The sequence below is a fragment of the Alosa pseudoharengus genome, unplaced genomic scaffold (assembly GCF_046254945.1).
Source record: "Alosa pseudoharengus isolate Yale_2024_CS ecotype anadromous, Long Island Sound unplaced genomic scaffold, YU_APseudo_1.1 YU_APseudo_1.1_scf_17, whole genome shotgun sequence".
NCBI lineage: Eukaryota > Metazoa > Chordata > Actinopteri > Clupeiformes > Clupeidae > Alosa > Alosa pseudoharengus.
The window spans coordinates 37,542,650-37,566,199 of record NW_027468640.1 but is presented as its reverse complement, the minus strand read 5'-3'; the positions used below and the strand labels follow the sequence as shown (position 1 = coordinate 37,566,199).

General features: G+C 41.5%; 1 protein-coding gene across 1 annotated transcript in view; it reads left to right on the top strand.

The window, feature by feature from the left end:
- LOC143127791 (uncharacterized) overlaps window positions 1-23,550 on the top strand; it is an 84,058-nt gene that overhangs the window by 14,077 nt on the left and 46,431 nt on the right. The window contains exons 2-11 of the mRNA XM_076289493.1: window positions 4,391-4,724; window positions 4,994-5,135; window positions 5,750-5,946; window positions 6,068-6,184; window positions 8,042-8,142; window positions 13,111-13,450; window positions 13,705-13,849; window positions 14,149-14,351; window positions 14,534-14,650; window positions 15,399-15,499. Of these exons, the coding sequence (XP_076145608.1) occupies window positions 4,391-4,724; window positions 4,994-5,135; window positions 5,750-5,946; window positions 6,068-6,184; window positions 8,042-8,142; window positions 13,111-13,450; window positions 13,705-13,849; window positions 14,149-14,351; window positions 14,534-14,650; window positions 15,399-15,499 (1,797 nt within the window). The remainder of the gene's footprint in view (window positions 1-4,390; window positions 4,725-4,993; window positions 5,136-5,749; window positions 5,947-6,067; window positions 6,185-8,041; window positions 8,143-13,110; window positions 13,451-13,704; window positions 13,850-14,148; window positions 14,352-14,533; window positions 14,651-15,398; window positions 15,500-23,550) is intronic.

The following is a 23,550-nucleotide window of genomic DNA, read 5'->3' as shown; positions in this document are numbered from 1 at the left end:
ATTTTCAACCATAGAATTTCACAAGTGGGGTGTCATTGGAAAGGGGAGGGCGTGTAGTTTCAGAATGTGGTGAAATATCCCTTGCAAAATCCTTCATGGGATACCTGTCCCTGTTCAAGTGTTGAAATTCTGCAATTTCACAAATACATATTATATTTTCAGAGGGGCAAAAAAGGGCATTTTCTACCATAGAATTTCACAAGTGGGGTGTCATTGGAAAGGGGAGGAGGTGTAGTTTCAGAATGTGGTGGAAGATCCCTTGCAAAATCCTTCATGGGCTATCTGTCCCTGTTCAAGTGCTGAAATTCTGCAATTTCACAAATACATATTATATTTTCAGAGGGGCTAAATATGCAATTTTCAACCATAGAATTTCACAAGTGGGGTGTCATTGGAAAGGGGAGGAAGTGTAGTTTCAGAATGTGGTGAAAGATCCCTTGCAAAATCCTTCATGGGCTATCTGTCCCTGTTCGTGTTGAAATTCTGCAATTTCACAAAATATATACTGTATTTTCAGAGGGGCAAAAAAGGGCAAAAAAGGGCATTTTCTACCATAGAATTTCACAAGTGGGGTGTCATTGGAAAGAGGAGAGAGTGTAGTTTCAGAATTTGTTGAAAAGTCCGATGCAAAATGACATGTAGGCCGTAGGGAATACATTTACTGTAGAAAAACTTCAAAATCTGCTACCCCCCCCAGTGTAAAATGAACAAAATTATTTAATAGAAAAAAACATAACACAACATGTATCAAAAGATCCAGCACAGGAAATAAAGAAAAAAACTACATAATCTGCCACCCTCTACATACCCCCCCCCCCCCCCCTAAATTACCAAATTATTTAATAGAACACAAAAGGCAACATTTCTCAAAACATTCGGCAGTGGAGTCAACAGAAAAAAGATATACAGGCTTTTGAACGTCTGTGAACAATGCCTGTTCATCTGCAACAGGCACATGCCTGTGTTATCGCGGATTTGCGGTCAACACTGGCCCCTTGTGGACGAGGTAGAAAATTGCATTATTTAAGGTGGAACGGAAACTTAACTCCCCCGCGATCTGAAAGTGGTCTTCCCCCGCGGAAACGAAAGTGGTGCCAAGTTCAGCCTCGTATTTAAAACCACGAATGAACTGGATTACTGTTACTGTTCAAACGAGCGATTTGATAGCCTAATCCAGTGTTTCTCAAACTTTTTCAGACCAAGGACCACTTAACTTAATTAAACAAAAACTCACGGACCACCTAGCTAAAAAAAAGAGAGTAGACCTACTTCAACAGTATATTACACAATTGGCCTACTCACTGAACCACCTTGCCTATTGTCTTTGCACTTTGCTTATTGTGTCAGAGGATTCATATGATTTAAACTGGCATATCTTACATAGACAGTGTTGCAGAACTGTTTGGATTCACATACAGTACAAGTTGGTTCAATATTGCAAACAACTCATCTATATTATATTTTACCACGTCTTCTCGCGGACCACTTGGGATAGCTTGCGGACCACCAGTGGTCCCCGGACCACACTTTGAGAAACACTGGCCTAATCCACTGCACGAAAAAAAAAGGAAATGGCAACGTGTTCTATTTCTAACAGGTGAATATCGTAGCAAATAGTATGGCGATGGCAGCTTAAAAAAATTATTTCACTCATCTCGCTGAAATGAACGTGGCCTGTTGCACAAATAAATTAATTAGGCAGATGATCTACATCTTCGTTAACCTAAAGCTAGTTTTCATCTCTATTGTTGAAATATGTCTCCATAGTGTCAGTGAAGTGATAACATAATGCAGTTGCCGGTAGCCAGTGTTCACGCCACGGGAGTCAGAAAGAAGCTACCAAGACGGGCCCTGCTCTGTTTCTGTCCCTCCCAAACTGCCCTAAAATTGTGTAGGCTATTTAACAGCCAGAATTAAAAAAAAATGCCCTTTTATGATCCACACTACCTCTTACAAAATAGGCCTACTCCAACGTTCATCTAGCTCTTGTGAAGTATGAACTTCTACAACACTGCCTATAAAATTGTCAGCAGTCAGTAACAGCATAATGTGACAATGGCCTGTGTGATTGGGATGTGGATTGCTCATTTATTATGAGTAGGCCTATAGGCTATGGTATAGCTATGGTATGGTATTCTCTCCGATATAATAAATACAACTTTCACACAAGTGATGGCACCCCTGCTTGGAGACAGAAAATTGTCCGTTTTGCTTTTAAGGATTTCAATGCAATGGAAAAAAATGGAACGACATGTAGGCTATGCTTACTTTAGTGCTGGACTTGGACTCGACTTGATCGATAGGGACTCGACGTGGATCAATAGTGACTCGACTCGGACTTGACTCGGATGAGTAATGGACTCAACTTGGACTTTTTTTTTTAATGACTTGGATTTGACTCGGACTTGAACACTGAGGACTTGAACCTGGACTCGGACTCGAGGCATAGTGACTTGACTACAACACTGGTAAAAAGTTAGGAAATTTGACACATTGATTCGGTACAGTAATATGATTAATTTCACTAATTTCAAGTTTCATGTGAAGTGTTCTAGCGCCACCAACAGTGTTGGGAGGGTTACTTTCAAAACGTATTCCGTTACAGAATACAGAATACATGCCCAAAAATGTAATCTGTAACGTATTCCGTTACGTTACTCAATCTGAGTAACGTATTCTGAATACTTAGATTACTTCCGCATTGAATTGCATTGGAATGTGGCCATCAAATCCTGCTTAGGCCTACTAAACAGGCCTATTCTGGTGTGTTCATCTGTTCCAAATGGCTGTGTTAGGCCCACATAGGAGAATGTAAAGTCAACTAGGCCTAAGCTACCTGATACAACTTTAAAATAGCAAGGTGACCACTAAAACTACAGCAGGCGACTAGGCTAATTAAAACAAACAAAATAAATAGGCTACTTTAAGGGCGTAGCCAGAAATTATAATTAAGGTGTGCCTGTGAGATTTTTCGGTGGCATCAACCCAGTACAAGTGAGGGGCGCATATGACTGGTGGAACGCAAATGACCTGTACATGTAAACACTATGGGCTACTGTATATCAGTGCTCTCAAAATGAACGTGATCGCGTAATCAAAAACCGCACGTTAAAATATGCTAGGCCTACTCGCAAGAATAATTCTTCAGAGGCTGCACCATATAATTCATTTTAAAACGTAAATGTAGATCTAATTAGAAAAAATAATAATCCATAAAGCTATTTTAAGTTAGAATAAACAACTTAGAATGCAGTGCCTATTTTAGAGATTGGTTTTATTGCCTATAGGTCTAAATCAACACGTGAACTAGGCTTTGCTTATTGCTTAGCAAACTGTGTAACCGATTGGCCGAAGTAGCCTGAGCTATTAATACTTGGGAAAATATCCTTTGAACAGACATCAGGAACCACGATCAGTGAGGAACAGGAGTTACCTCCACTTACTTTACTCGTAATTTGCTGTGCAAACAGTCATTTCAGGGTCTCCGATATGACGCGTCCATAATGCGCGCTGGCTGCGCTTTGAGGCTATAGTGCAAGACGGCGGGGCTTGGATTTAAACATGTAAACAATTTCATCATAGATTGCTTTCAGGAGCTTCTGGGAAATGGACTTGCCTTAATTTATTTAGTGAGTGAACAAACTTATGAAACAGAGAAGTATCGTCATGTAATCCATTGATTTCAACAATGTAACTGTATTCTAAATACCAACTATTTAACTTGTAACTGTATCGGAATACAGTTACTCATAATTTGTATTCTGAATACGTAACGCCGGTACATGTATTCCGTTACTCCCCAACACTGGCCACCAATGTGTCAAATTTTGCATTACATCTACAGTAAGCACTTAACGATTTAACCGTACACATTGAGGTATATTTTGAATCCTTGGATGAAGCCGAACTCAACACACCCCATGATGTCAATTTCTGCCATGTTGGATTTCATCAAAAACACTTAAAAGTTTTCACAGGTCACACAATTTGTCCGATTTTCACGAAACTTGACAGTGATCTGTATTCTCTCCCCCGATTCTGAATGCTAGCCTATAAAAACTACTCTTGAACAAAACTCTGGCTATGCCTAATCCGCTACAAATATGGTCAATATGTTTGTTTTGAATTGTAGCGGTCTTGGTTGTACTATATATGGTATATATACTTGATTGAGCGGTATCGGAGCGAAAATGGAGCGGGACAGATCGGCCGCTCCTGCCTCTGAATAAAAAAGCGCTCCCCGCTCCAACAACATTCCACCCGCTCCGCTCCTCGCTCGCTCTCGCTCCACTCACTAGCTCTGGTGTGTGTGTGTGTGTATGTGTGTGTGTTTGTGTGGAGAGAGAGACATAGCGGAAAGAATCTGAAGTCTTATCATCTGTCCAAACAGCTCCCCTCAGCAGGAGTGGTGATCAGCAAGCCAGCAGTACAACCCACATCTGGTTCACAGTCTCAGATCCACACCGACAGATACCTGGGCCCAGAGGATTGTCTCAAACAGCAATACACACAACTGTCGTGTGCAAAGGTCTCCTGTCCACTGGGGCATCGCTGCTCAGAGGGTACTGCAATGTGCACATGTGATCCTAAGCCAGATGAGTGCTATGCTAAGGAGAAAGTGTGCACCCAAGATGGGAAGGTGTACGAGAACCGATGTCACGCCGTGGCAGAGACCTGCAAAAATAAAATTCCGGTCTTCTCTCACCAAGGAACCAATTGCAGTTGTGAGACCTGCACACATGCACACACACACACAAACAAGAAGAATTTTACAAAGTTTTCCGCCGACTGTAATGCTGGCACACACAAACCCATATACTGGTACACAGACACATGGACATACAGACTCAGACTCAGACATACAGATGTGCGCACACACACACAGACACACACACACACAGATGTAAACACACATAAACACCAACACATTTTGAGTAGAGCACTTTGGATGTTCATGTTTGTGTGTTTTTGTGTGTGTACTGTATGTGTGTAGCTGACAATGCCTACGAAGAATTCCTGATCATCAATGACGTGATTGAGGTGCAGCTGCCCAAAGGTTCAACAAAAGCACTGGTGTGTCATGAGGGATGGAATATCGCTGCTGCCCATGTTGCGTGTCAAGAACTGTTCCGCAGGTATGTTTTTCACCGCCATCCAATCAAATGACACTATAGCCTACTGTACCTCATGACATATTTGCTTCCTGTATTGCTTGTTGTCCTCCTGTGTTGCTTACTATCTTAAACTACCACAATCCATTTGCAGCTGGTGACAGAGCTTGAAAGGTTTGATGTCAGGCAGTCAGTTGTGGAGTGTCTTTACCACCTGCTTTCATTTCTCATGTTTAAAAGGGTCTAAGTGTAGTTTTTTAAGTTTGAAACATTTGAAACAGAATGTAAAGAAATAAGTGTTTTGATATAATGTAAAGAATGATTATACAGTGTGTTGCTCAGATATCCACTAAAGGCAGCATGCTCCAGACTGTGTCTCTTGTAACAGCACTGTGTACATTATGTGGTGCTGTATCAAATATAATGCAAGTCAGTGGAAGTGTTGTTGTGAACATAATGGTGCATTCAGGACAACTCAAATCCTATAGAATTCTACATAAAGTAGCACCTTCACATTTAAATGACATTGGGATGACTTTATTGATATGACAAATTATTGTCTATATTACCAAAGCAATAAGATTCATTAAACAGAATAAAGTAGCCTATCCTCTTATTTCTGTCTCTCTTTCCCTCAGATTGTCAAAGACTGCAGCCAATATGAAGTACTCTGATATTCCAAGAAATAACACCATTCTGCCAGATGTGTGTGTTCCTGTCTTCTGTAAAGGACATGAGTACTCTCTGGCTGAGTGTCACATTGGCAGTCCAGTCAAACTTAATGATAAAAGTCACATTGCAGTGGCCAACTGTTACAATAATAATCCACATCCAGGTCAGAATACATATGTGCAGACACACACACACACACACACACAAACACTTAAATATACAGTATCTTTATGTGTCCCTCTCTTAATGGATTAACTTGAATCTTTTCACTGTTGATGTTTCAGGTAATAAATGTGACATCAGTAAGTTCCAGTGTGCAAATGGAAAGTGTGTGCTGCATGACAAAACATGTGATGGAATCAACAACTGCGGAGACGGCAGCGATGAGATGTGCTGCAAAGGTGTGTATGTGTGTGTGTGTATGTGTGTGAATGCTTGTGTGTGTGTGTGTGTGTGTGTGTGCAGGTAAATGTTTGTGTGTATGTGTGTGTATACTGTACACACATACATAGGGATACACACCAATACATACACGCTTCTTTGTTTTTGCATTTGAAAAAATGAGGCAAAACAACAGTTCTTTTTTAAATCCACTGTTAATAAGAGTATTTGAGAACTGTTGCAAATAAAAGGATTTCTTACCATTTAAAATTAACATACATGAATATCAGTGGAGGTTGCTGGTCTTTGGAATAGGAGAAGCTCTGATAAAATGGTCAATTATTAAATTAATATTATTAAGGTGCTATATTGTTCTTTGAGGGCAAAAGTTATCCCAAAACCCACAATAGACCAGAACAGTATAGAGTCTGGCAGCTGGTTTGGCTACATTTTACCAGTTCACTTTGGGGGGAGCTTAGGCTATTTGGTAGCCTACTGGAGTTATTTCTCTGTGGCTATTCTGTATGTTCATCTGCCTTGCGGTTTTATTTTGAATCTCCCCTAGTGGGGAAGACTATCAAATGGCTTTTAAAATTGCTACAGCTAAATACACAACTGAATCAAAGCAAGTCACAAACTCTGTAACTCCACATTATGGTTGTATGTACAGCTACATGTACAAGGACAAATAGAAACCGACTGTATTGCTCACAAATATATAGGAATTGGAGCTGCAACTTGCCTTGCCTCTGGACTTCACCTACCAACACTAACGCTTACGCATCATTGAACTTGAAACTCTTCCTCTGATCGCAACATATGCTGTCAATCAAAAAGAGTCCAGCCACTATGACAGTTCCTCCAATCATCATACAGAGGGTCAGCGTCCGGGCCATCCCACTGCCCCATTCACTCCCAGAGATGCCAGGCTTCCCTGGAAATGACGATTTTGTGGCGTTTGTCCAATAAACATCTAGCTTTTCTGCACTGAGATCAGCCCACTCTGTAGTGCCATTGAAAGTCCAGTGAAGCTGATTCATGGCACTTCGGAATGACAAGGACCGCCCCCGTGGCTACGTTGTTTTTCCCACAGCAAGTGTTCATGTGCTTTGCCGTTGGAATGTGTGACAAACACGGATGCCACAACAAAGGTTAAAACATACGCTCACTAATCCTAAATAAACAACTGTATTCGCCTAAAATATAGTGTAAGACGCTTGTGAAAGAAAGATATGCAGCTTTCAAGTGACAAAAACGGCAAATTCCCAAGTTTACATTAAAACTGTTGGACATGAAAGGCCACATGGACTACAAACGAACTACAACGTGACGACAAAAGTGATGACGAGCCCCTAACTGGGCAACTTTGTTAGCTAAATCTAGCCCCAGTTTCCGACCTCTGACTCACACATTACGTGACGTGAATGACGTGGAATGATGATGTTTTCACTGGGAAAAAGGTTTTTCCGAAGCCCATGAGCGCTAGGTGAGCGTCTGGGTTTTTGATGGATCGTGTCGTCACAGCAATGTATTAGGGGTGCGAAATCACAATAGATGATCGGCAAAACCTTATTGCTGAACAAATTAGCCATGAAGCTGAACACGTTTTTAGCATGTTCTAGTTGGAATAGTAGGCTAATGTAATACAGTATTATTATTTGATGCAATTTTCTGCGATATTTTAGAGGAGGCTGAGCTTTCCCTGTAGTCTTAGCAATCGCCTCTGATGAACATGAACCGACAATTACTGTAATATAATAATATGAAATACATCAATGTTATATAATCAACCAAATTAATTAACCTTTGTCAATGTGTGTGTGTGTGTGTGTGTGTGTGTGTGTGTGTGTGTGTGTTTGTGTGTTTACTACCCCCAGAATGTCGTAATGATAAGGCTTTCCACTGCAAGTCCAATGTGTGTATCTCTCAACACGCTCGTAATGACGGAGTCCCAGACTGTCTGGATGGAGATGATGAGGTTATGACTCCCACACCACCATTAAGCATTTCTGTTTAACACTCAACTTGACCCCCCCCCCCCATCATCTGATCAATATACTGCAACTACAGTATGACATAAACTTTTAAGATGTTACTTGAAACGTTAATGGTTAATTAATTTAATAGTAATGATCTAACAATGTTTGTGTGTGTGTGTGTGTGTGTGTGTGTGTGTGTGTGAAAGAGAGTCCATTAAGAAATGTTTTGCTTTGTCAGCATTATTATATATACATAACATATATATCCATTTGTCACTTATATCCATAATGTGCCATTATATCCAGAATGGCTCAAAACAACATAGTATTTGGATTTTGTTATGTCTATTTCATCTATGAATGCAAAGTACTCTGTGTTATTCAAATGTATAGTGCAGTGCCCATTCAAACATGCCATTCCTGTAGGAAACCCATATCCCAATGACATGCCCACAGGTATGCCTGCTTTAAACATAAAATGATAAACATAATATGAATATTATATTATAATATATTAGCCAATAATGAATGTGACATAAGCTTAACAGCTGTTTTGACCTAAGGCTATGTTTATTGTTAAGCTTATTGAATAACTTCCTGATAGGGAAGACAAACCATTTTCTGGTTTTTGTTGCAAAATCCACGGAATCATTTTATGCAAGCAAACTGCAAACAGGGAGTCTTTATTGTTGATGTCAGACATGATCATCATCCAAACATCTTGCATCTTGAAAACTCCACTTACCCTCTCTGTCTCTGGTCCTGCGCTGTGCTGTGTGAGAGACAGAGTGGCTATGGTAGAGTGGAGAAATCCAACGTGTGCTGCTTTTACCGATATATTTAAAGGATAATTCCGGTATTTAGCACTTTGAGTCCCTTTTCTGGTTTGTTTTGGATGAACTAGAGTGGTGGATACCGACATTTTGACGATGAGTCCTGTCTCGACTTTTCTGACTTGTTTTGAATCGCCTTTGACTACTTCAGAGTGGCTGCCTATGGGCATGCACAAACATGTCCTTAAAACAACCCTTAACGTTCGTTTTCAAAACTGTGCAATTCACCGAGTGGTTAGTGGCGTTCACTTTTGAATCCTTGGATGAAGCCGAACTCAACGCACCCCATGATGTCAATTTCCGCCATATTGGACCTTACGCCATATTGGATTTAATCAAAAACACATAAAAGTTTTCACAGGTCACAAAATGTCTCCGATTTTCACGAAACTTGACGCAGATCATCGTCAGACCATGACTCATAAACGCATTGCTTTTTGGAGCCATATTCAAAACCTGTCGGCCGTCACAGCAAAGCTTTCACATATCAAAACCAAACTCAGTACATGGGGTCAGGACCCAATAAGGAGGAAGCACAATAAATTTGATGACTTTTGACCTATAGGTGGCGCTATAATAAGCAAAATTACGTTTTGGCCTGTAACAGGTGATGTGTTTGGAATTAAAACTTACTAGTGGTGTCTGTTAATACTGTGGGAGGTCCTAGTCCGACAGATGTTAGTAGGAAGTAAAGTGATATCTCAGCAAGGCTTTCGCGTATCAACACCAAACTCAGTACATGGTCTCAGGACCCAATTGACCTGTCGCTAAGCCCCGCCCCCCATTGTTACCGTGTGAAAACTCGGACAAACAAACCAGACTTGATTAGAAATGCTTTGTGGACAATGGCAGCTGACAGTATATGAAAGCAGGCTTTGAGGACGTTTTGATCGATAAAAGGATTTACTTTCCTCCAGAAGCTGTCAAAAGGGACTTAATTTTGCTATGGAGGGGTGTATTCAAAACTTTAGAATACATACAAGGTGACAAGCAGTTGTGGCGAGTAGCCGTGCAAATCACTGTGCAAAAACCACTGACGTTAATGCTAGCTAGCTAGCTAGTAGAAGATTGATACTAAGATATGTTAGGTTACGTTAATATTTGATGTAGTAAGAATATAGTAGTTGGTTAATGAGCATTTTCATCTTGGGATTTAACAGGGAACCTATGCCCACGTTGTTGGCTTAGTAGCCTACATTACGTCAAGCTGTTGCAAACGCGAGAGACGTCCTGTAGGCTACTGTTGATGAAAATATACCCCGTTTTCTAGCCTCTCGGGGTACCGGCTATCAGTATTACACGTCCCCCATGCAAAACGTTTGACCATGGTTATCCGTCGGGGTTTTTTGAGTTAATAAACTCCATAAATAACCATTAATTTGTCATTTTATGCCTACTCCCTGTTGTTTCCTATGGAGTTGTGCGAGCTGATGTCCGAGTCCCGTTGAGGCTGGACTGTCATTGGCTCATCAGCGTTCTAAGGGTGGCGCTAAGCGACAGGTCAATTAGGAGGAGGCTCAAGAAATTTGGTGCATTTTGACCACTGTGTGGCGCTATAATCACAGGAGGTATAGTCATATTTCAGCAACGCTTTGACATATAGGGCTGTATTTTCGGTCACCAGCGCATGGCGTAAAGTTCGTTATTCACCGGCGCGAAGTTGAATTCGTTATTTTGCACCTTTATTTTTTAAGCATTGCGCCCAGGGGTGTGGCAATTAACAACCTAGGGAGGGACCTGGCGCATTGTCTAAAAATCGCTATCATACACCACCTAAACCTGGTCAGAAGTCAATGGCGAGTTGTTCATATGCTATTTTAAGAGCGCATGTCAACAGTCATATTGGCAGGTGCACGCACCATCCTTCTATCATTCATGAACGCACACCAGCGCACGTCCATGCAAAGCATTACAAATTGCACGATTACAATGGTAAAAATAATTAGAATAAAGATATTACGAAATACTGTACATCTCATGATGAGTAGTTATTCACCATCATTTGCAAATTGGTAATGACGGTTAAAAGTGATTAGGGGAGAGGCGAGAGACAAGTATGGAGCACAGCTGAAGACGCACTGTCACGAGATATAAGCAACTCCTCTGCAGGATAAATGTTGTTTTATTTAGTCATTTGAGCAACATTAGGGTAAGTGTTGCTTTTTCCAGCCTATGTTTTCTATGGTAACCCATTGTCAGTCAATAGTGAAAGTAACTGCATATAACTGTCTTGTCGTTGACTGACTCCTTGGTGAAGTTAGTTTCACTTTGCCAATGAGTTCAAATAATAGACGAGTGCAAATGCGTGAAGGCTATGCTAGGTTTTAGTAAAGCATGGTTTAAGAATGACTATTCCATACGGTCTTGCAAGCAGCCTCCTTCAAATGCGCCGTTGAATGCCAAAATACCGATGCATTTATTTGACATATCGCGCGTTGCGCCGTTAAAGGGAATGACAGATGTCATTCTCATTGGTTTAAAATGATGTTACGCCCCAAACACACCCATATGACTGATTAAAAGACCTAGGAACACCTTGTTACGCCATGCGCTCCACTTTTGAGAACGAAACCCCTCCCAATGTGAACTGGACATCCTACTAAATTTGAATAGACTTTTGACGAGTGACGATGCACTTTAGAATGTCATGATAGGGCCCATAAAAACCAAAGTCAGTACATGGGGTCACGTAATGAAACCAAACATAGTATATGGACTTGGAACCTTATCCTGAGAACACCAGAGCCGGACAGTAACGCAGTACATTTACTTGAGTACAGTACTTGAGTACAGTTTTGAGGGATCTGTACTTTACTCGAGTATCATTTTTGGGGAGTACTCATGACTTTACTCAAGTACATTTGAGAGGCAAATATTGTACTCTTTACTCCACTACATTTCTATCTATAACCGTGAGTACCCGTTACTTCTTCTAAAAAAAAGGAAAAAAGAAAAATCTCGGAAACCCTCAATTTGTTGTCTCCCTCTCAAACGTGATTGGTTTGTGCAGGCGCCACTGATTGGGACAGCCTATCAGCAATCACCTTCAGCTTTCCGCCAAAGTCAACTCCATGGTCAGATTTAGATAAGAGACGAAACCATGGACGAAACAATGGATGAAGACGCAGCAGGTCCATCCCGGGAATGTGCCAAACTGTGGCCCCACATCGGCAGACTATTTCAATTTTCTGAACAAGTTAATGATAGTTTTCACTTCAAGTGTTTCAATTACAAAATAGTATTTTGTAGTTGAAATACGTATTTTAAATACATGTATTAGAAATACTGCCCATCCCTGGCAACATGGTAAAAAGATGAAAATGACTTGATTTTACTTTCAATTCCTTTTACATTCTCCAAGGTATTAACATGAACATTTTTCATAACTCTATGTAGGACGTTTATGTACATAAATGTAAGCACTGTGCCAGTAGTAATGCAATATTTAGAAAATGTAGGCTACTCTTGTACTCTTGATACTCAAGTACTTTTAAAAACAAGTACTTCAGTACTTTTACTTAAGTAGACATCTGACTGTTGTACTTTTACTTGTACTTGAGTAAAATTTAGCAAAGGTATCTGTACTTTTACTCAAGTAATGAAGCTGTGTACTCTGTCCGCCTCTGGAGAACACAAAATACATTTGGTGATCTTCAACCACTAGGGCGGCGCTAGAGTAACAGAAGTTTAGGTCATATCTCAGCAATGCTTTCACGTATCAAAACCAAACTTGGTTCATGGACTCAGGACCACATCCTGAGGACAGACAATAATTTTAGCAACCGTTGACCACTAGGGGTGCTATAATTTGCAACACTTTCTCGTATCGATACCAAACTTGGTACATGGACTCGGGGCCACATACTGAAGACGCACAGACACACAGTTTGTCTTCCCTTCATCTTGATATTAATACTTTTCTCACATTACAGTATGTAAACCCTTCTCTTCAAATGAGCCATGTATAGTTTTTTTAATTGTTGGTATGTGTCTGTGTGTGTGTCTGTGTGTGTGTGTGTGTGTGTGTGTGTGTGTGTGTGTGTGTGTGTACATGTGTGTGTGTGTGTGTGTGTGTGTGTGTGGAGAGAGAGACATAGCGGAAAGAATCTGAAGTCTTATCATCTGTCCAAACAGCTCCCCTCAGCAGGAGTGGTGAGCAGCAAGCCAGCAGAACAACCCACATTTGGTTCACAGTCTCAGATCCACACCGACAGATACCTGGGCCCAGAGGATTGTCTCAAACAACAATACACACAACTGTCGTGTGCAAAGGTCTCCTGTCCACTGGGGCATCGCTGCTCAGAGGGTACTGCAATGTGCACATGTGATCCTAAGCCAGATGAGTGCTATGCTAAGGAGAAAGTGTGCACCCGTGATGGGAAGGTGTACGAGAACCGATGTCACGCCGTGGCAGAGACCTGCAAGGACAACAATACAATTCCTGTCTTCTCTCACCTAGGAACCAATTGCCGTTGTGAGACCTGCACAGACACACACATACAGTACACGTACACAAACAAGAATTTTACAAAGTTTTCCACTAACTGTAATGCTGCCACACACAAACCCATATACTGGTACACAGATACATGGACACACAGACTCAGACATAAAGACGCACACACACACACACGTTTACACAGACACACAGATGCAAACACACATGAATGCCAACACACTTTGAGTAGAGTACTTTGGATGTTTATGTTTGTGTGTTTTTGTGTGTAGCTAACAATGCCTTCAAAGAATCCTTAAAGACTGAGAAGGAGGTGATTGAGGTGCAGCTGCCCAAAGGTTCAACAAAATCACTGGTGTGTCATGAGGGATGGAATATCGCTGCTGCCCATGTTACGTGTCGTGGAATGTTCCGCACGTATGTTTCTCGCCGCCATCCAATCAAATGACACTATAGCCTACCTCATGACATATTTGCTTCCTGTGTTGCTTGTTGTCCTCCTGTGTTGCTTACTATCTTAAACTACCACAATCCATTTGCAGCTGACAGAGCTTGAAAGGTTTGATGTCAGGCAGTCAGTTGTGGAGTGTCTTTACCACCTGCTTTCATTTCTTAATACTTTTTTAAAAGGTCTAGTTTTTTACGTTCAAAACATTTGAAACAGAATGTCTCTCTCTCTCTCTCTCTCTCTCTCTCTCTCTCTTTCTCTCCCTCAGGTTGGCAAAGACTGCAGCCAATATGAAGTACTCTGATGTTCCAAGAAAGAACATCATTCTGCCAGATGTGTGTGTTCCTGTCTTCTGTAAAGGACATGAGTACTCTCTGGCTGAGTGTCACATTGGCAGTCCAGTCAAACTTAATGATAAAAGTCACATTGCAGTGGCCAACTGTTACAGTAACAGTAGTAATCTACATCCAGGTCAGAATACAAATGTGCACATACACACACACACACACACTCTCTCTCTCTCTCTCTCCTTATGTCTCCCTCTCTTAATGGTGAATTCTGGCATTTTTCAACCTGAGCCCTATCGTAGATATCTTTCATTAGGGACAAAAACAACTCAAAGACAAACTCAAATCTCACTGTTGATGTTTCAGGTAATAAATGTGACATCGGTAAGTTCCAGTGTGCAAATGGAAAGTGTGTGCTGCATGACAAAACATGTGATGGAATCAACAACTGCGGAGACGGCAGCGATGAGATGTGCTGCAAAGGTGTGTATGTGTGTCTGTGTATGTCTGTGTATGTGTGTGAATGTTTGTGTGTGTGTGTGTGTGTATATATATATATACATATACATATATATATATATATATATATATATATATATCCCAGCTCAGAAGATGATGACTACACACAAAAGTGGTGCGGGAGTTCTGACTCCTAGAACATTGTGTCAACTTCCCTTAAATAGGCTACCCAGTTTGTGATTGGTTACATTGATAGGATCACATTGAGTTGTTGAACAGACTGAGACCATTGTTGTAGTGAGACCATTAGAGTGAATCAATCGAGACATGATAATGTATTTGATTACATTTCCTGTCCCTAGTTAGTTTGTCCTTTGGACATGTGACAAGCATGTGACAGTAGGCCCGCAATTTAGGCCCACTGTGCTTCCATGGAGCAGAGCAGCTGATCAGAAGTCAACATATGATTGAAAGGATTATAATCAGCCTGGGAATTAGGATCCCACAGTGTGCAGCCCTTCTAAAGAGTAAGGCAAAACAACAGTACTTCCTTAAATGCACTGTCAGTAAGAGTAGTATTTTAGAACTATGTTGTAAATAAATGTATTTCTTACAATTCAAATTTAACATACACGAACATAGCTGTACCTGACTGAATACTGTAACAATACAATAGACTTATAATTATGTACTGTAATATAACATGAGTGTGTGTATGTGTGTGTGTGTGTGTGTGTGTGTGTGTATGTGTGTGTGTGTTTACTACCCCCAGAATGTCGTAATGATAAGGCTTTCCACTGCAAGTCCAATGTGTGTATCTCTCAACGCGCTCGTAATGACGGAGTCCCAGACTGTCTGGATGGAGATGATGAGGTTATGACTCCCACACCACCACTAAGCATTTCTGTTTAACACTCAACTTGACCCCCCCCCCCCCCCCCCATCATCTGATCAATATACTGTAACTATGACATTAATCATTAATTAATAGTTTACCATTTTCATTAAATGTTATTACAGCTCTCTTAATATTGGATGCCATAGCAACATTGTATGCATATTGATACTGCTGTCAGACAATGTATAATAAAATATAGTAATCTTACACCTACTTATCTGACAATTTGATTAGCAGAGAAAATCACACCTAATAACATTATTTCTACCAAAAAGAAAATATGTAACATGGAATCAAATCACCAAAACCCAATAGAAGCTTGAATGCTATTCGCCTTATTCAGCCGGCGGCCATTATAAGCCAGAATGAGGCTACATGGTATGCTACACTTGCCTTTACACTTCAGTCCAGCAGATGATGGTAAAGCACTCTGTTTGCAAACTGCCAACATAAAAGCTCACAGAAAAAGAAGGGTTCGCTGGCCTGCCAGAGTCAAAGTCAAGGATTCGTGATTGGTAGAACGAGTCCTGCTGAGTCAAATCCTTCAAAGACGAGGCAAGGCTTTTCTTAGCATTCGGAAAACACACAATAGAACAGACTAGCGAGTGTGCAGGAAGCTGCAGGTGCATTATTAAAAATCATGTGCGCACAGGATTGTGGGTGTTCCAAGCACAAAGAGGATACACTCATGCATCCTCGAAAATTCTCAGAAAATCTCAGAACGAAGGACTCTTATTTTACAGCACCCTTGACATTGGAACAGTGCTTGGCGAGATTCGATGACGTAACGTCCTTGAAAAAGTGTCTTTAAAGGACCCATCCTTGACTTTGAGAAACGGTCATAGTAACCTTCTTCTTCTCCTTATTTTTCTTCTTCTTCAGTAAGTTTTGTTTGGCAGTTTGCAAACGGAGTGCATTACCATCATCTGCTGGACTGAGGTGTAATGGCAAGTGTACCCTGTAGCCTTCTTCTGGCCGCCGGGTGAATAAGGCGAATTAGTGCCTTAATCACCAAGCTTTCAAAAGCGTTGACAATGTCCAGACTCAGCAAGCACAACCTGGCAATAGAATGTGGTAGGCGATAACAGACCTGGGCACCTTGAGAGGCCAGGCTGAGCCCTCACTGCAACCAAAGTGCAGTTGTAACAGAGCTGCATTTCTTCACTGAGTGCAGTCATTATTCAGACCTCAGTTGTCAATTTATGACAAAAGCCAGCAATATTTGCCCAGAGATAACAGAAGAACTGACTCTTTGAAATTAAAACATTCTCTCTCAGTACTGAATCCACATATGAAAACACACCGACAAACTTGCTGACGTGTGTGTGTGTGTGTGTGTTTAGGACTGGCTGGGTGTTACGCCTGGCTCACAACACAAACGAGGCTGACAACAGATTCCATTTCTAAATCAATTCTACTTATTCAAAGTAGAATAAAGGAAATGTCTAGGGGGTGGAAATGAAGTGTGTGGATGTGTGTCGGTCGTGTATAAGTGAGTAGATGTGCTATGCAGTGCGGTATGTCAAAAAGATGTCTAGGAACGACGGGAGAGCGAGAGAGAGAGAGAGAGAGAGAGAGAGAGAGAGTGATAAAAGGGATAGTGATGACTTATATGGCTACACCGGCGCCAGGTGAGGACAATCTCCCTTGATTCGTCTCCCCACTGCAGGCCGGCAACCGGCCACCACGGAAAACAGCAGGCGGCCTGTAGGGGGGAGCAGAGGGGCGTCACACTGGACAACTGATAGCCTACATGTATTTGAATATGTGTGTGTGTGTATGTATTTATGTAGAGAGATGTTCCTAATACCATAACCTGCTATAGCTCAGAAGTGTCTCTTTTGTTTGCATGTATGTGTATGTGTGTGTGTGTGTGTGTGTGTGTGTGTGTGTGTGTGTGTGTGTGTGTGTGTGTGACCAATAAAACAATGAAGTACACATACATTAAAGTGAGTCCTCACTACATGGTATACAGTAAGTTGTTTTCTATGTTGTTTTGTCCCTGAATGGATGTATGTATCAGACATGTTTACCCTGATTTCACCATCTTGTCTTGTACTTCTTTAAGCAATAAAAACAAAATGGGCACATATCTCACAACTTGGGCCTCGACCCCATACAAAAGGCTACGCTGTATCAAGGATGGAGCCACTGGGCCCTAGGGTACAGACAGCTAAGATAAGGGGGTCTGGGTGCATGCCACCCCGGTAGAACAATTAAAAAATTACCCCTTTAAATGATGATTGACCACAAGTTCTGTGGAAAAAAATGGACAAATTGAGATTTACAAATATGACATAACCATCAACAGATGGTTGCTGTGAAAAAAGATGGCAATTATAAAGCTTGACTATCACACACATACAGTACCATATGTGTTATTTCACTGAGGGGCCCATTCAAGTATCAGGGGTAAATAACATAATCCATTCAGATATTGGGGGTTGAGAACATAGCACTTCACATAGGACTTCACACAGAGGCTTGCACTTCAGGGGCCTGTGAGCCCTTGTGCCCCTGGTATCAAGTAAGATTAAATGTTTTTCACCTTTATGGAAACGAACACTGTGTTATCAGGCTATCCAGGCTAAAATTATGAGAAGCCCTCTGATCAAACAAACAGTGAACTAAAATGCTTTAAATTGTTAACTTTCTGCAAACAAACATGTTTAGCTGAACACACTGTATAACCTGACTTAAAGACAGAAGTGTCGGTACTGTAGGTCAGACTTGGAGGGGAGTTCGGGGGACCTCCACCAGGAGATTTTTGAAATTCTGGCAGCTAAATATACCATTTTTGTCAGGCTAAAAACAGCATATTACTTGCTAGAGAAACTGAAATAAGTACTAAATGATTCCTTTTTGCCTTCCCAAGAGGGTAAGGAAGGCTGTAGGCACTACATCTCATTATACTGGGACTTCCATTGGGGTCTTTCCATTGCAAGGACATTTAGTGCCACAGTGCTATGTAAAAGGGCACTTCATGAGTTTTTTTTCTTCCATCAGAAAGCCATATATAGCTATAAGGAGCACTGTTGTTTATCTCATTGTAAAGGCACCTATTACATGTTTTGTCACTGCAGGGGCATTCATTAGGAAACGTTCCTAAATTGATGCAAGTAGGGACACCCTTTACTTCAATGCATCACATTTTATCCACTAGAGGAGCACATATGTTGGCATTTCTTTATGATTTCTCACGTCGTACAATATACAGGGCTGCATTCCACTGCATTCGGTTCTGGAAATCATAGCCTACCCTTTGCCATGTAGAAGCAGCATAGAGGGCATTCTGTAATGGCACCCCTTTTCCAATGGAGGGGCACACATACAGTAGGGAACGGCAAGTATAGACAAGACAAGCATTTTGAGGGGCACCTTATAGGGTGTTGCATTACATTTACACTAGAAGGGCACTCATTAAGACAGGTTCTTCAAAATGATTGTTTGAAGTGGCACTATTCACCTTATTCCGCGTGCAAACATGGGGGGCGCTACTGTAGCTTTGCATTGCCAACTTCTTATTGAGCAATACATCCATTGCAATACATTGAGATAGCAGAGTTCTATCAAGATGACTGGCATCATATGTCATGGGTCATCCTAAAGTTAGGAATGTTTATTTAGGATTTTGGTGACTTAAGACATTTCTTTTATACACCTTTCCTATCTGAAGTTAGGAAAACACTGACTTTGGAGCCGCTGTTCTGTAGGCTAATGACTTTCTAAACATATTTACCATACCAAACAAGGATTTGCGAGTTTCTGTAATATTCCCCACAGTAGGCCTAAGTCTTTTGATTTTAGCATTTTAGACAGTAAATACTCAGATAATGAATTGGGCTTTTTTTTTTTTTTTTTAAGTATATTTTTTGGACTTTTTGCCTTTATTCTGACAGGATAGTGAAGATAGACAGGAAGTGAGTGGGAGAGAGAGAGATGGGGTGGGATCAGGACCTGACTGCTGGCCGGACTCGAACCTGGGTCCCCGTGGGCACTTGGACCCGTACATGGTATGGGCGCTGTAGCCTGTTGCGCCACAGCGCCCCCCATGCATTGGGCTTTTGATTAAAAAAAAGAAAGAAAGCATTTTATAAAAATAGCCTGTATTATGACAATTTTATGTATTGGCATACTGTGCTGAGAATGGCCAGTCCGTCTCAAAAATATATCTCCATACGATACAGCGGCCACCGCCGCATATCATCTACCCACTTCGTAGAGGAGAATAGCCTTGGTAGCGAAGTACAATACTGTATTGCAATGACCTCATGATGGCATTTTTCGTTTTCCTCCCAAGTTAGCCTCTCCATCCTCTTCTGCCGTGTTATCCCAATTAAACTAACTAGACGTAGCTAGCTGACCGGAAGTTTAAAGACAAAGTGGAAGACAAGAAATTTAAAAAATGGGCGGGACTGAATAAGGTGATTTGTTTAACAGAAATGCATAAATGAAGGCTTATGAGGGAGTGCAGGAAAGAGAACAAGTGATGAAACCCTGATCTGTTTTGAATTGTGTGTGAGCAGCTGACTCTCTCTCTGTGTGTGTGTGTGTGTGTGTGTGTGTTTGTGTACACAGCTGAGATAAGAGTTACAGTACATGAAGAAAGACATTCCAGGTCTGTATGTGTGTGCTCCCAAATAATAAACTGTAGACATGCAAAGCACTGAGAACAGACACAGTGGTGGCTTGTGTTTGTTCTGCTTTTAATAGTTGAATGTTCATTGCTGACAACACACACACACACTTCCAGTAAGGGCACTCTCCCTCTGTTGACTTGTGACCTGTACTACTCCATATCAGCTGGGCCTCAGCAGACACACGTCTGGACACAACCAGATAAATGTATGTATAAACGTTGGTACTCTGTAAGAGCGGAGTTTCAGAGTTTATCATGTTTTTTTTGTTTGTACACTATTGCAGACACATGCGCATAAAGACATCGCAAAAACACCCTCCTCTTCCTCCTTTTTGCACACCCCCTCCTCTTCCTCCATTCTCTTTCACTCACTCTTGTGCAATAGTGTTTCCTCACAGGCAGTGACAATCATTAATCAGACAGAGTTCGTTGTCTTTCTGGCTCTCTCTATCACCAACAAAGAGTAAGTACAGGATGATGCACCTCTATTGGGCAGTTTCTCTCAGTGTCTGTGTTTAATACACAAAAAGTGTGTATGTCTGAGTGTTTACTTATTTGTTTCTCCTACTCCTACCTGTGTGTGTGTGTGTGTGTGTGTGTGTTGAAGAGATTACGTGTTTTTCCTCTAGTTCACATGCCTGTGTGTTAGTGGGTTATGGACATAAAGACAAGAATGAAGCCTAAGATGGGAGCTATACCACTGCTGCTCCTACTCATCCAAAATGCACACTTGGTAAGTTATATGCTCATATCTATATAACTATATCTATATATATACACACACACACACAAGTTGTATGTTGGCAATTGTGTTGCTGGCCCTATTTGGTGGATAAATCAGTGCTTTCTGCTAAAGGGAGCAGAGAGTATGTCCATTGCATGGGAAAACATTTGAAGATTCACACTCTCTTTCAAATTGTATGTTTTGAGTTGACAAGATTCAAATCAATTACACTGTAACATGAAAAGCAACCGCATAATGTTTAATGACAGATTTGTAGTGACCACCATAGAAGTAATTTTGCTTGTAGCATTCCATAGACATGGACATGTGTGTGTGTTAGTGTGTGTGAGAGAGAAAGAGTGTCAATTAACAAAAGTATTGCTGTGTCAGCTATCATTCAATATCCATTTGGAGAAGACACTGCAATTATATTGATAATGTGCAAATGACTGCAGAATGGCTCAAGACAACATAGTATTTTGATTTTGTTATGTTTATTTTATCTTACCTGTGAATCCAAATAAATGTATTCAGCGTTATGGCCCCTATTGTGCACCTGGCGCAAGGTGGAGCAAAGTGCAACGCAAAGCTTATTCTTATCTTACACTCAATAAAGTGTTGATTTTTTGCCATGCGCTCATCTTCTTTTAATCCTTGCGCCCAGGGGTCCGGTAATTAGCAACATAAGGTGTGGTCTGGCACATGATCCAAATTACGCCACTGACCAAGAAAAACCTGGTCTATAGTGAAATATGCATATAAGGCACAGTTGAAGATGCACTGTCACAAGATGTAAGCAGCAAATCCTCTGCAGGACCTTTGGATTTCTATTCAGTCATTCGAATATTATTGGGGTAAGGCAAGGCAGTTTTATTTGTAGCGTATTTCTTACATCAAGGCATTCCAATATGCTTTACAAAAGAATGAAAAACAGTATAATTGAAGAAAACATAGACGATAAGGAGGCAAAATGCATGCTAACAGATAAAAAATGACCTTCAATACAATCATACAAAGTGCATGCCAACAAATATTAAAAGACCTTCAATAAAATCATACATTAAAAAAATAAAAATCACACATGTAACATAAAAATCACATATTTAAAATAAGGCATTAGAGTAAACGGTTAATGAGAAAATTAAATTAAAACAAGATGAATAAAATAAATAAATAAACCATTTTAGTTTAGGCTTAAAAAAGGAGATAGTGGGTGCTTTGTTAATCTTGTCTGGTAGTTGGTTCCAGAGTCTAGCTGCATAAACACTAAAGGCTGACTCACCACATTTTGTTTTAGCAACAGGTTGAACCAGAAGATTTTGATTTTGAGAGCTGAGTGATCTGGTTGGGGCGTACTGTTTGAACAGGTCGTGTAGTTTGGTCCAATGCCATTTAGTGCTTTAAAAACAAGAAGTAATGCTTTATAATCAAATCTGTAACTAACAGGAAGCCAATGTAGGATTGGGGTAATGTGCTCGTTCCTTTTTGTTTTGGTTAACACCCTAGCAGTTGCATTTTGTATGGTGTGTAGTAGCTGCTTATAGTCTTCTTAGGAAGACCAGTTAAAAAGGCATTGCAATAATCTATCCTGCTCGAAATAAAAGCGTGAACGTTTTTCCAGACCACTATTTGACATTAGGTTCTTTAGGTGAACAAATGCTGATTTAGTGACTGATTTCACGTGATTGTTAAAATTCAAACTATTGTAACGATTTGATAGCGACACACACAGTTGTCCAATCAAAAGGTTTATTAGCTGAGAACGAGAGCAAGGACACAGACACAGATCACAATGCACACAGGGCAGGTCAAGAAGACACACACACTACACCAACAGGGGAGGTCCAGCCCCCCATACAAAAAGGATCACACACGAGGGAGAACTAAAAGGGAAACATGTTACAATAAAGACGCTAACATTACACTCAAAACTAAGGAGAATAACGACATAAACCCCCCAAATGTTCGCAGCCGCCCTCAGGCTGCACTTTCCGTGGCGTGTCACCACGGCACTCCTCCTCTCCTGGCGGGGCCCTAGGTGGCCTTTTCAACCGTCGACACTGTACCAAGCCACGGGGGTTCGAGGGGGGCCAGATGAAGCTGCACCAACGCCACTCCGCTCCGTCGAGTCGCCGACCAGGACAGACAGGCACCGACTCCGCAGCAACCGGACCGTGCTGAGCTCTCCCGCTGCAGCTACCGTCTTCGGCATCCCTCCTCGTGTTGCCATCTCGCAGAGCCGTCCTGCTCTGCTCCCGGCCCGTTCCACTCCTTCGCGGCCTCAGCGAAGGCACGACCCCCGAGATGGCCGTGCTATCGAACTCCACACACAAACTTTTTTCAAAAGGCGCCGGCCAACAGACCAACTAGAACGGGCACCCACACAGCACGGTGCCTCTCACACACACCAAAAAGTTTTAAAGTTCAGAGTTCAGAGGGCATTTCCGTCGAAGCTGCCCCACCGTCGGGAGTTCGCTGCCCTCAGCGGCTCCGCCAACCGTCCATCGTCTAGGAACCTCTTCCTTGCCGCGCTCCCTCGGCTCTGCTCACGCGTCGCGGCTCGCCGTGGAGTCAGCGCCCAGGCCAGCGTCGTCTTCTCCGCGACCGCTTCTTCCGGCCAGATCTCCTCCCATGGCAGCAGGCAGGTCCCGGCGACAGCTCCT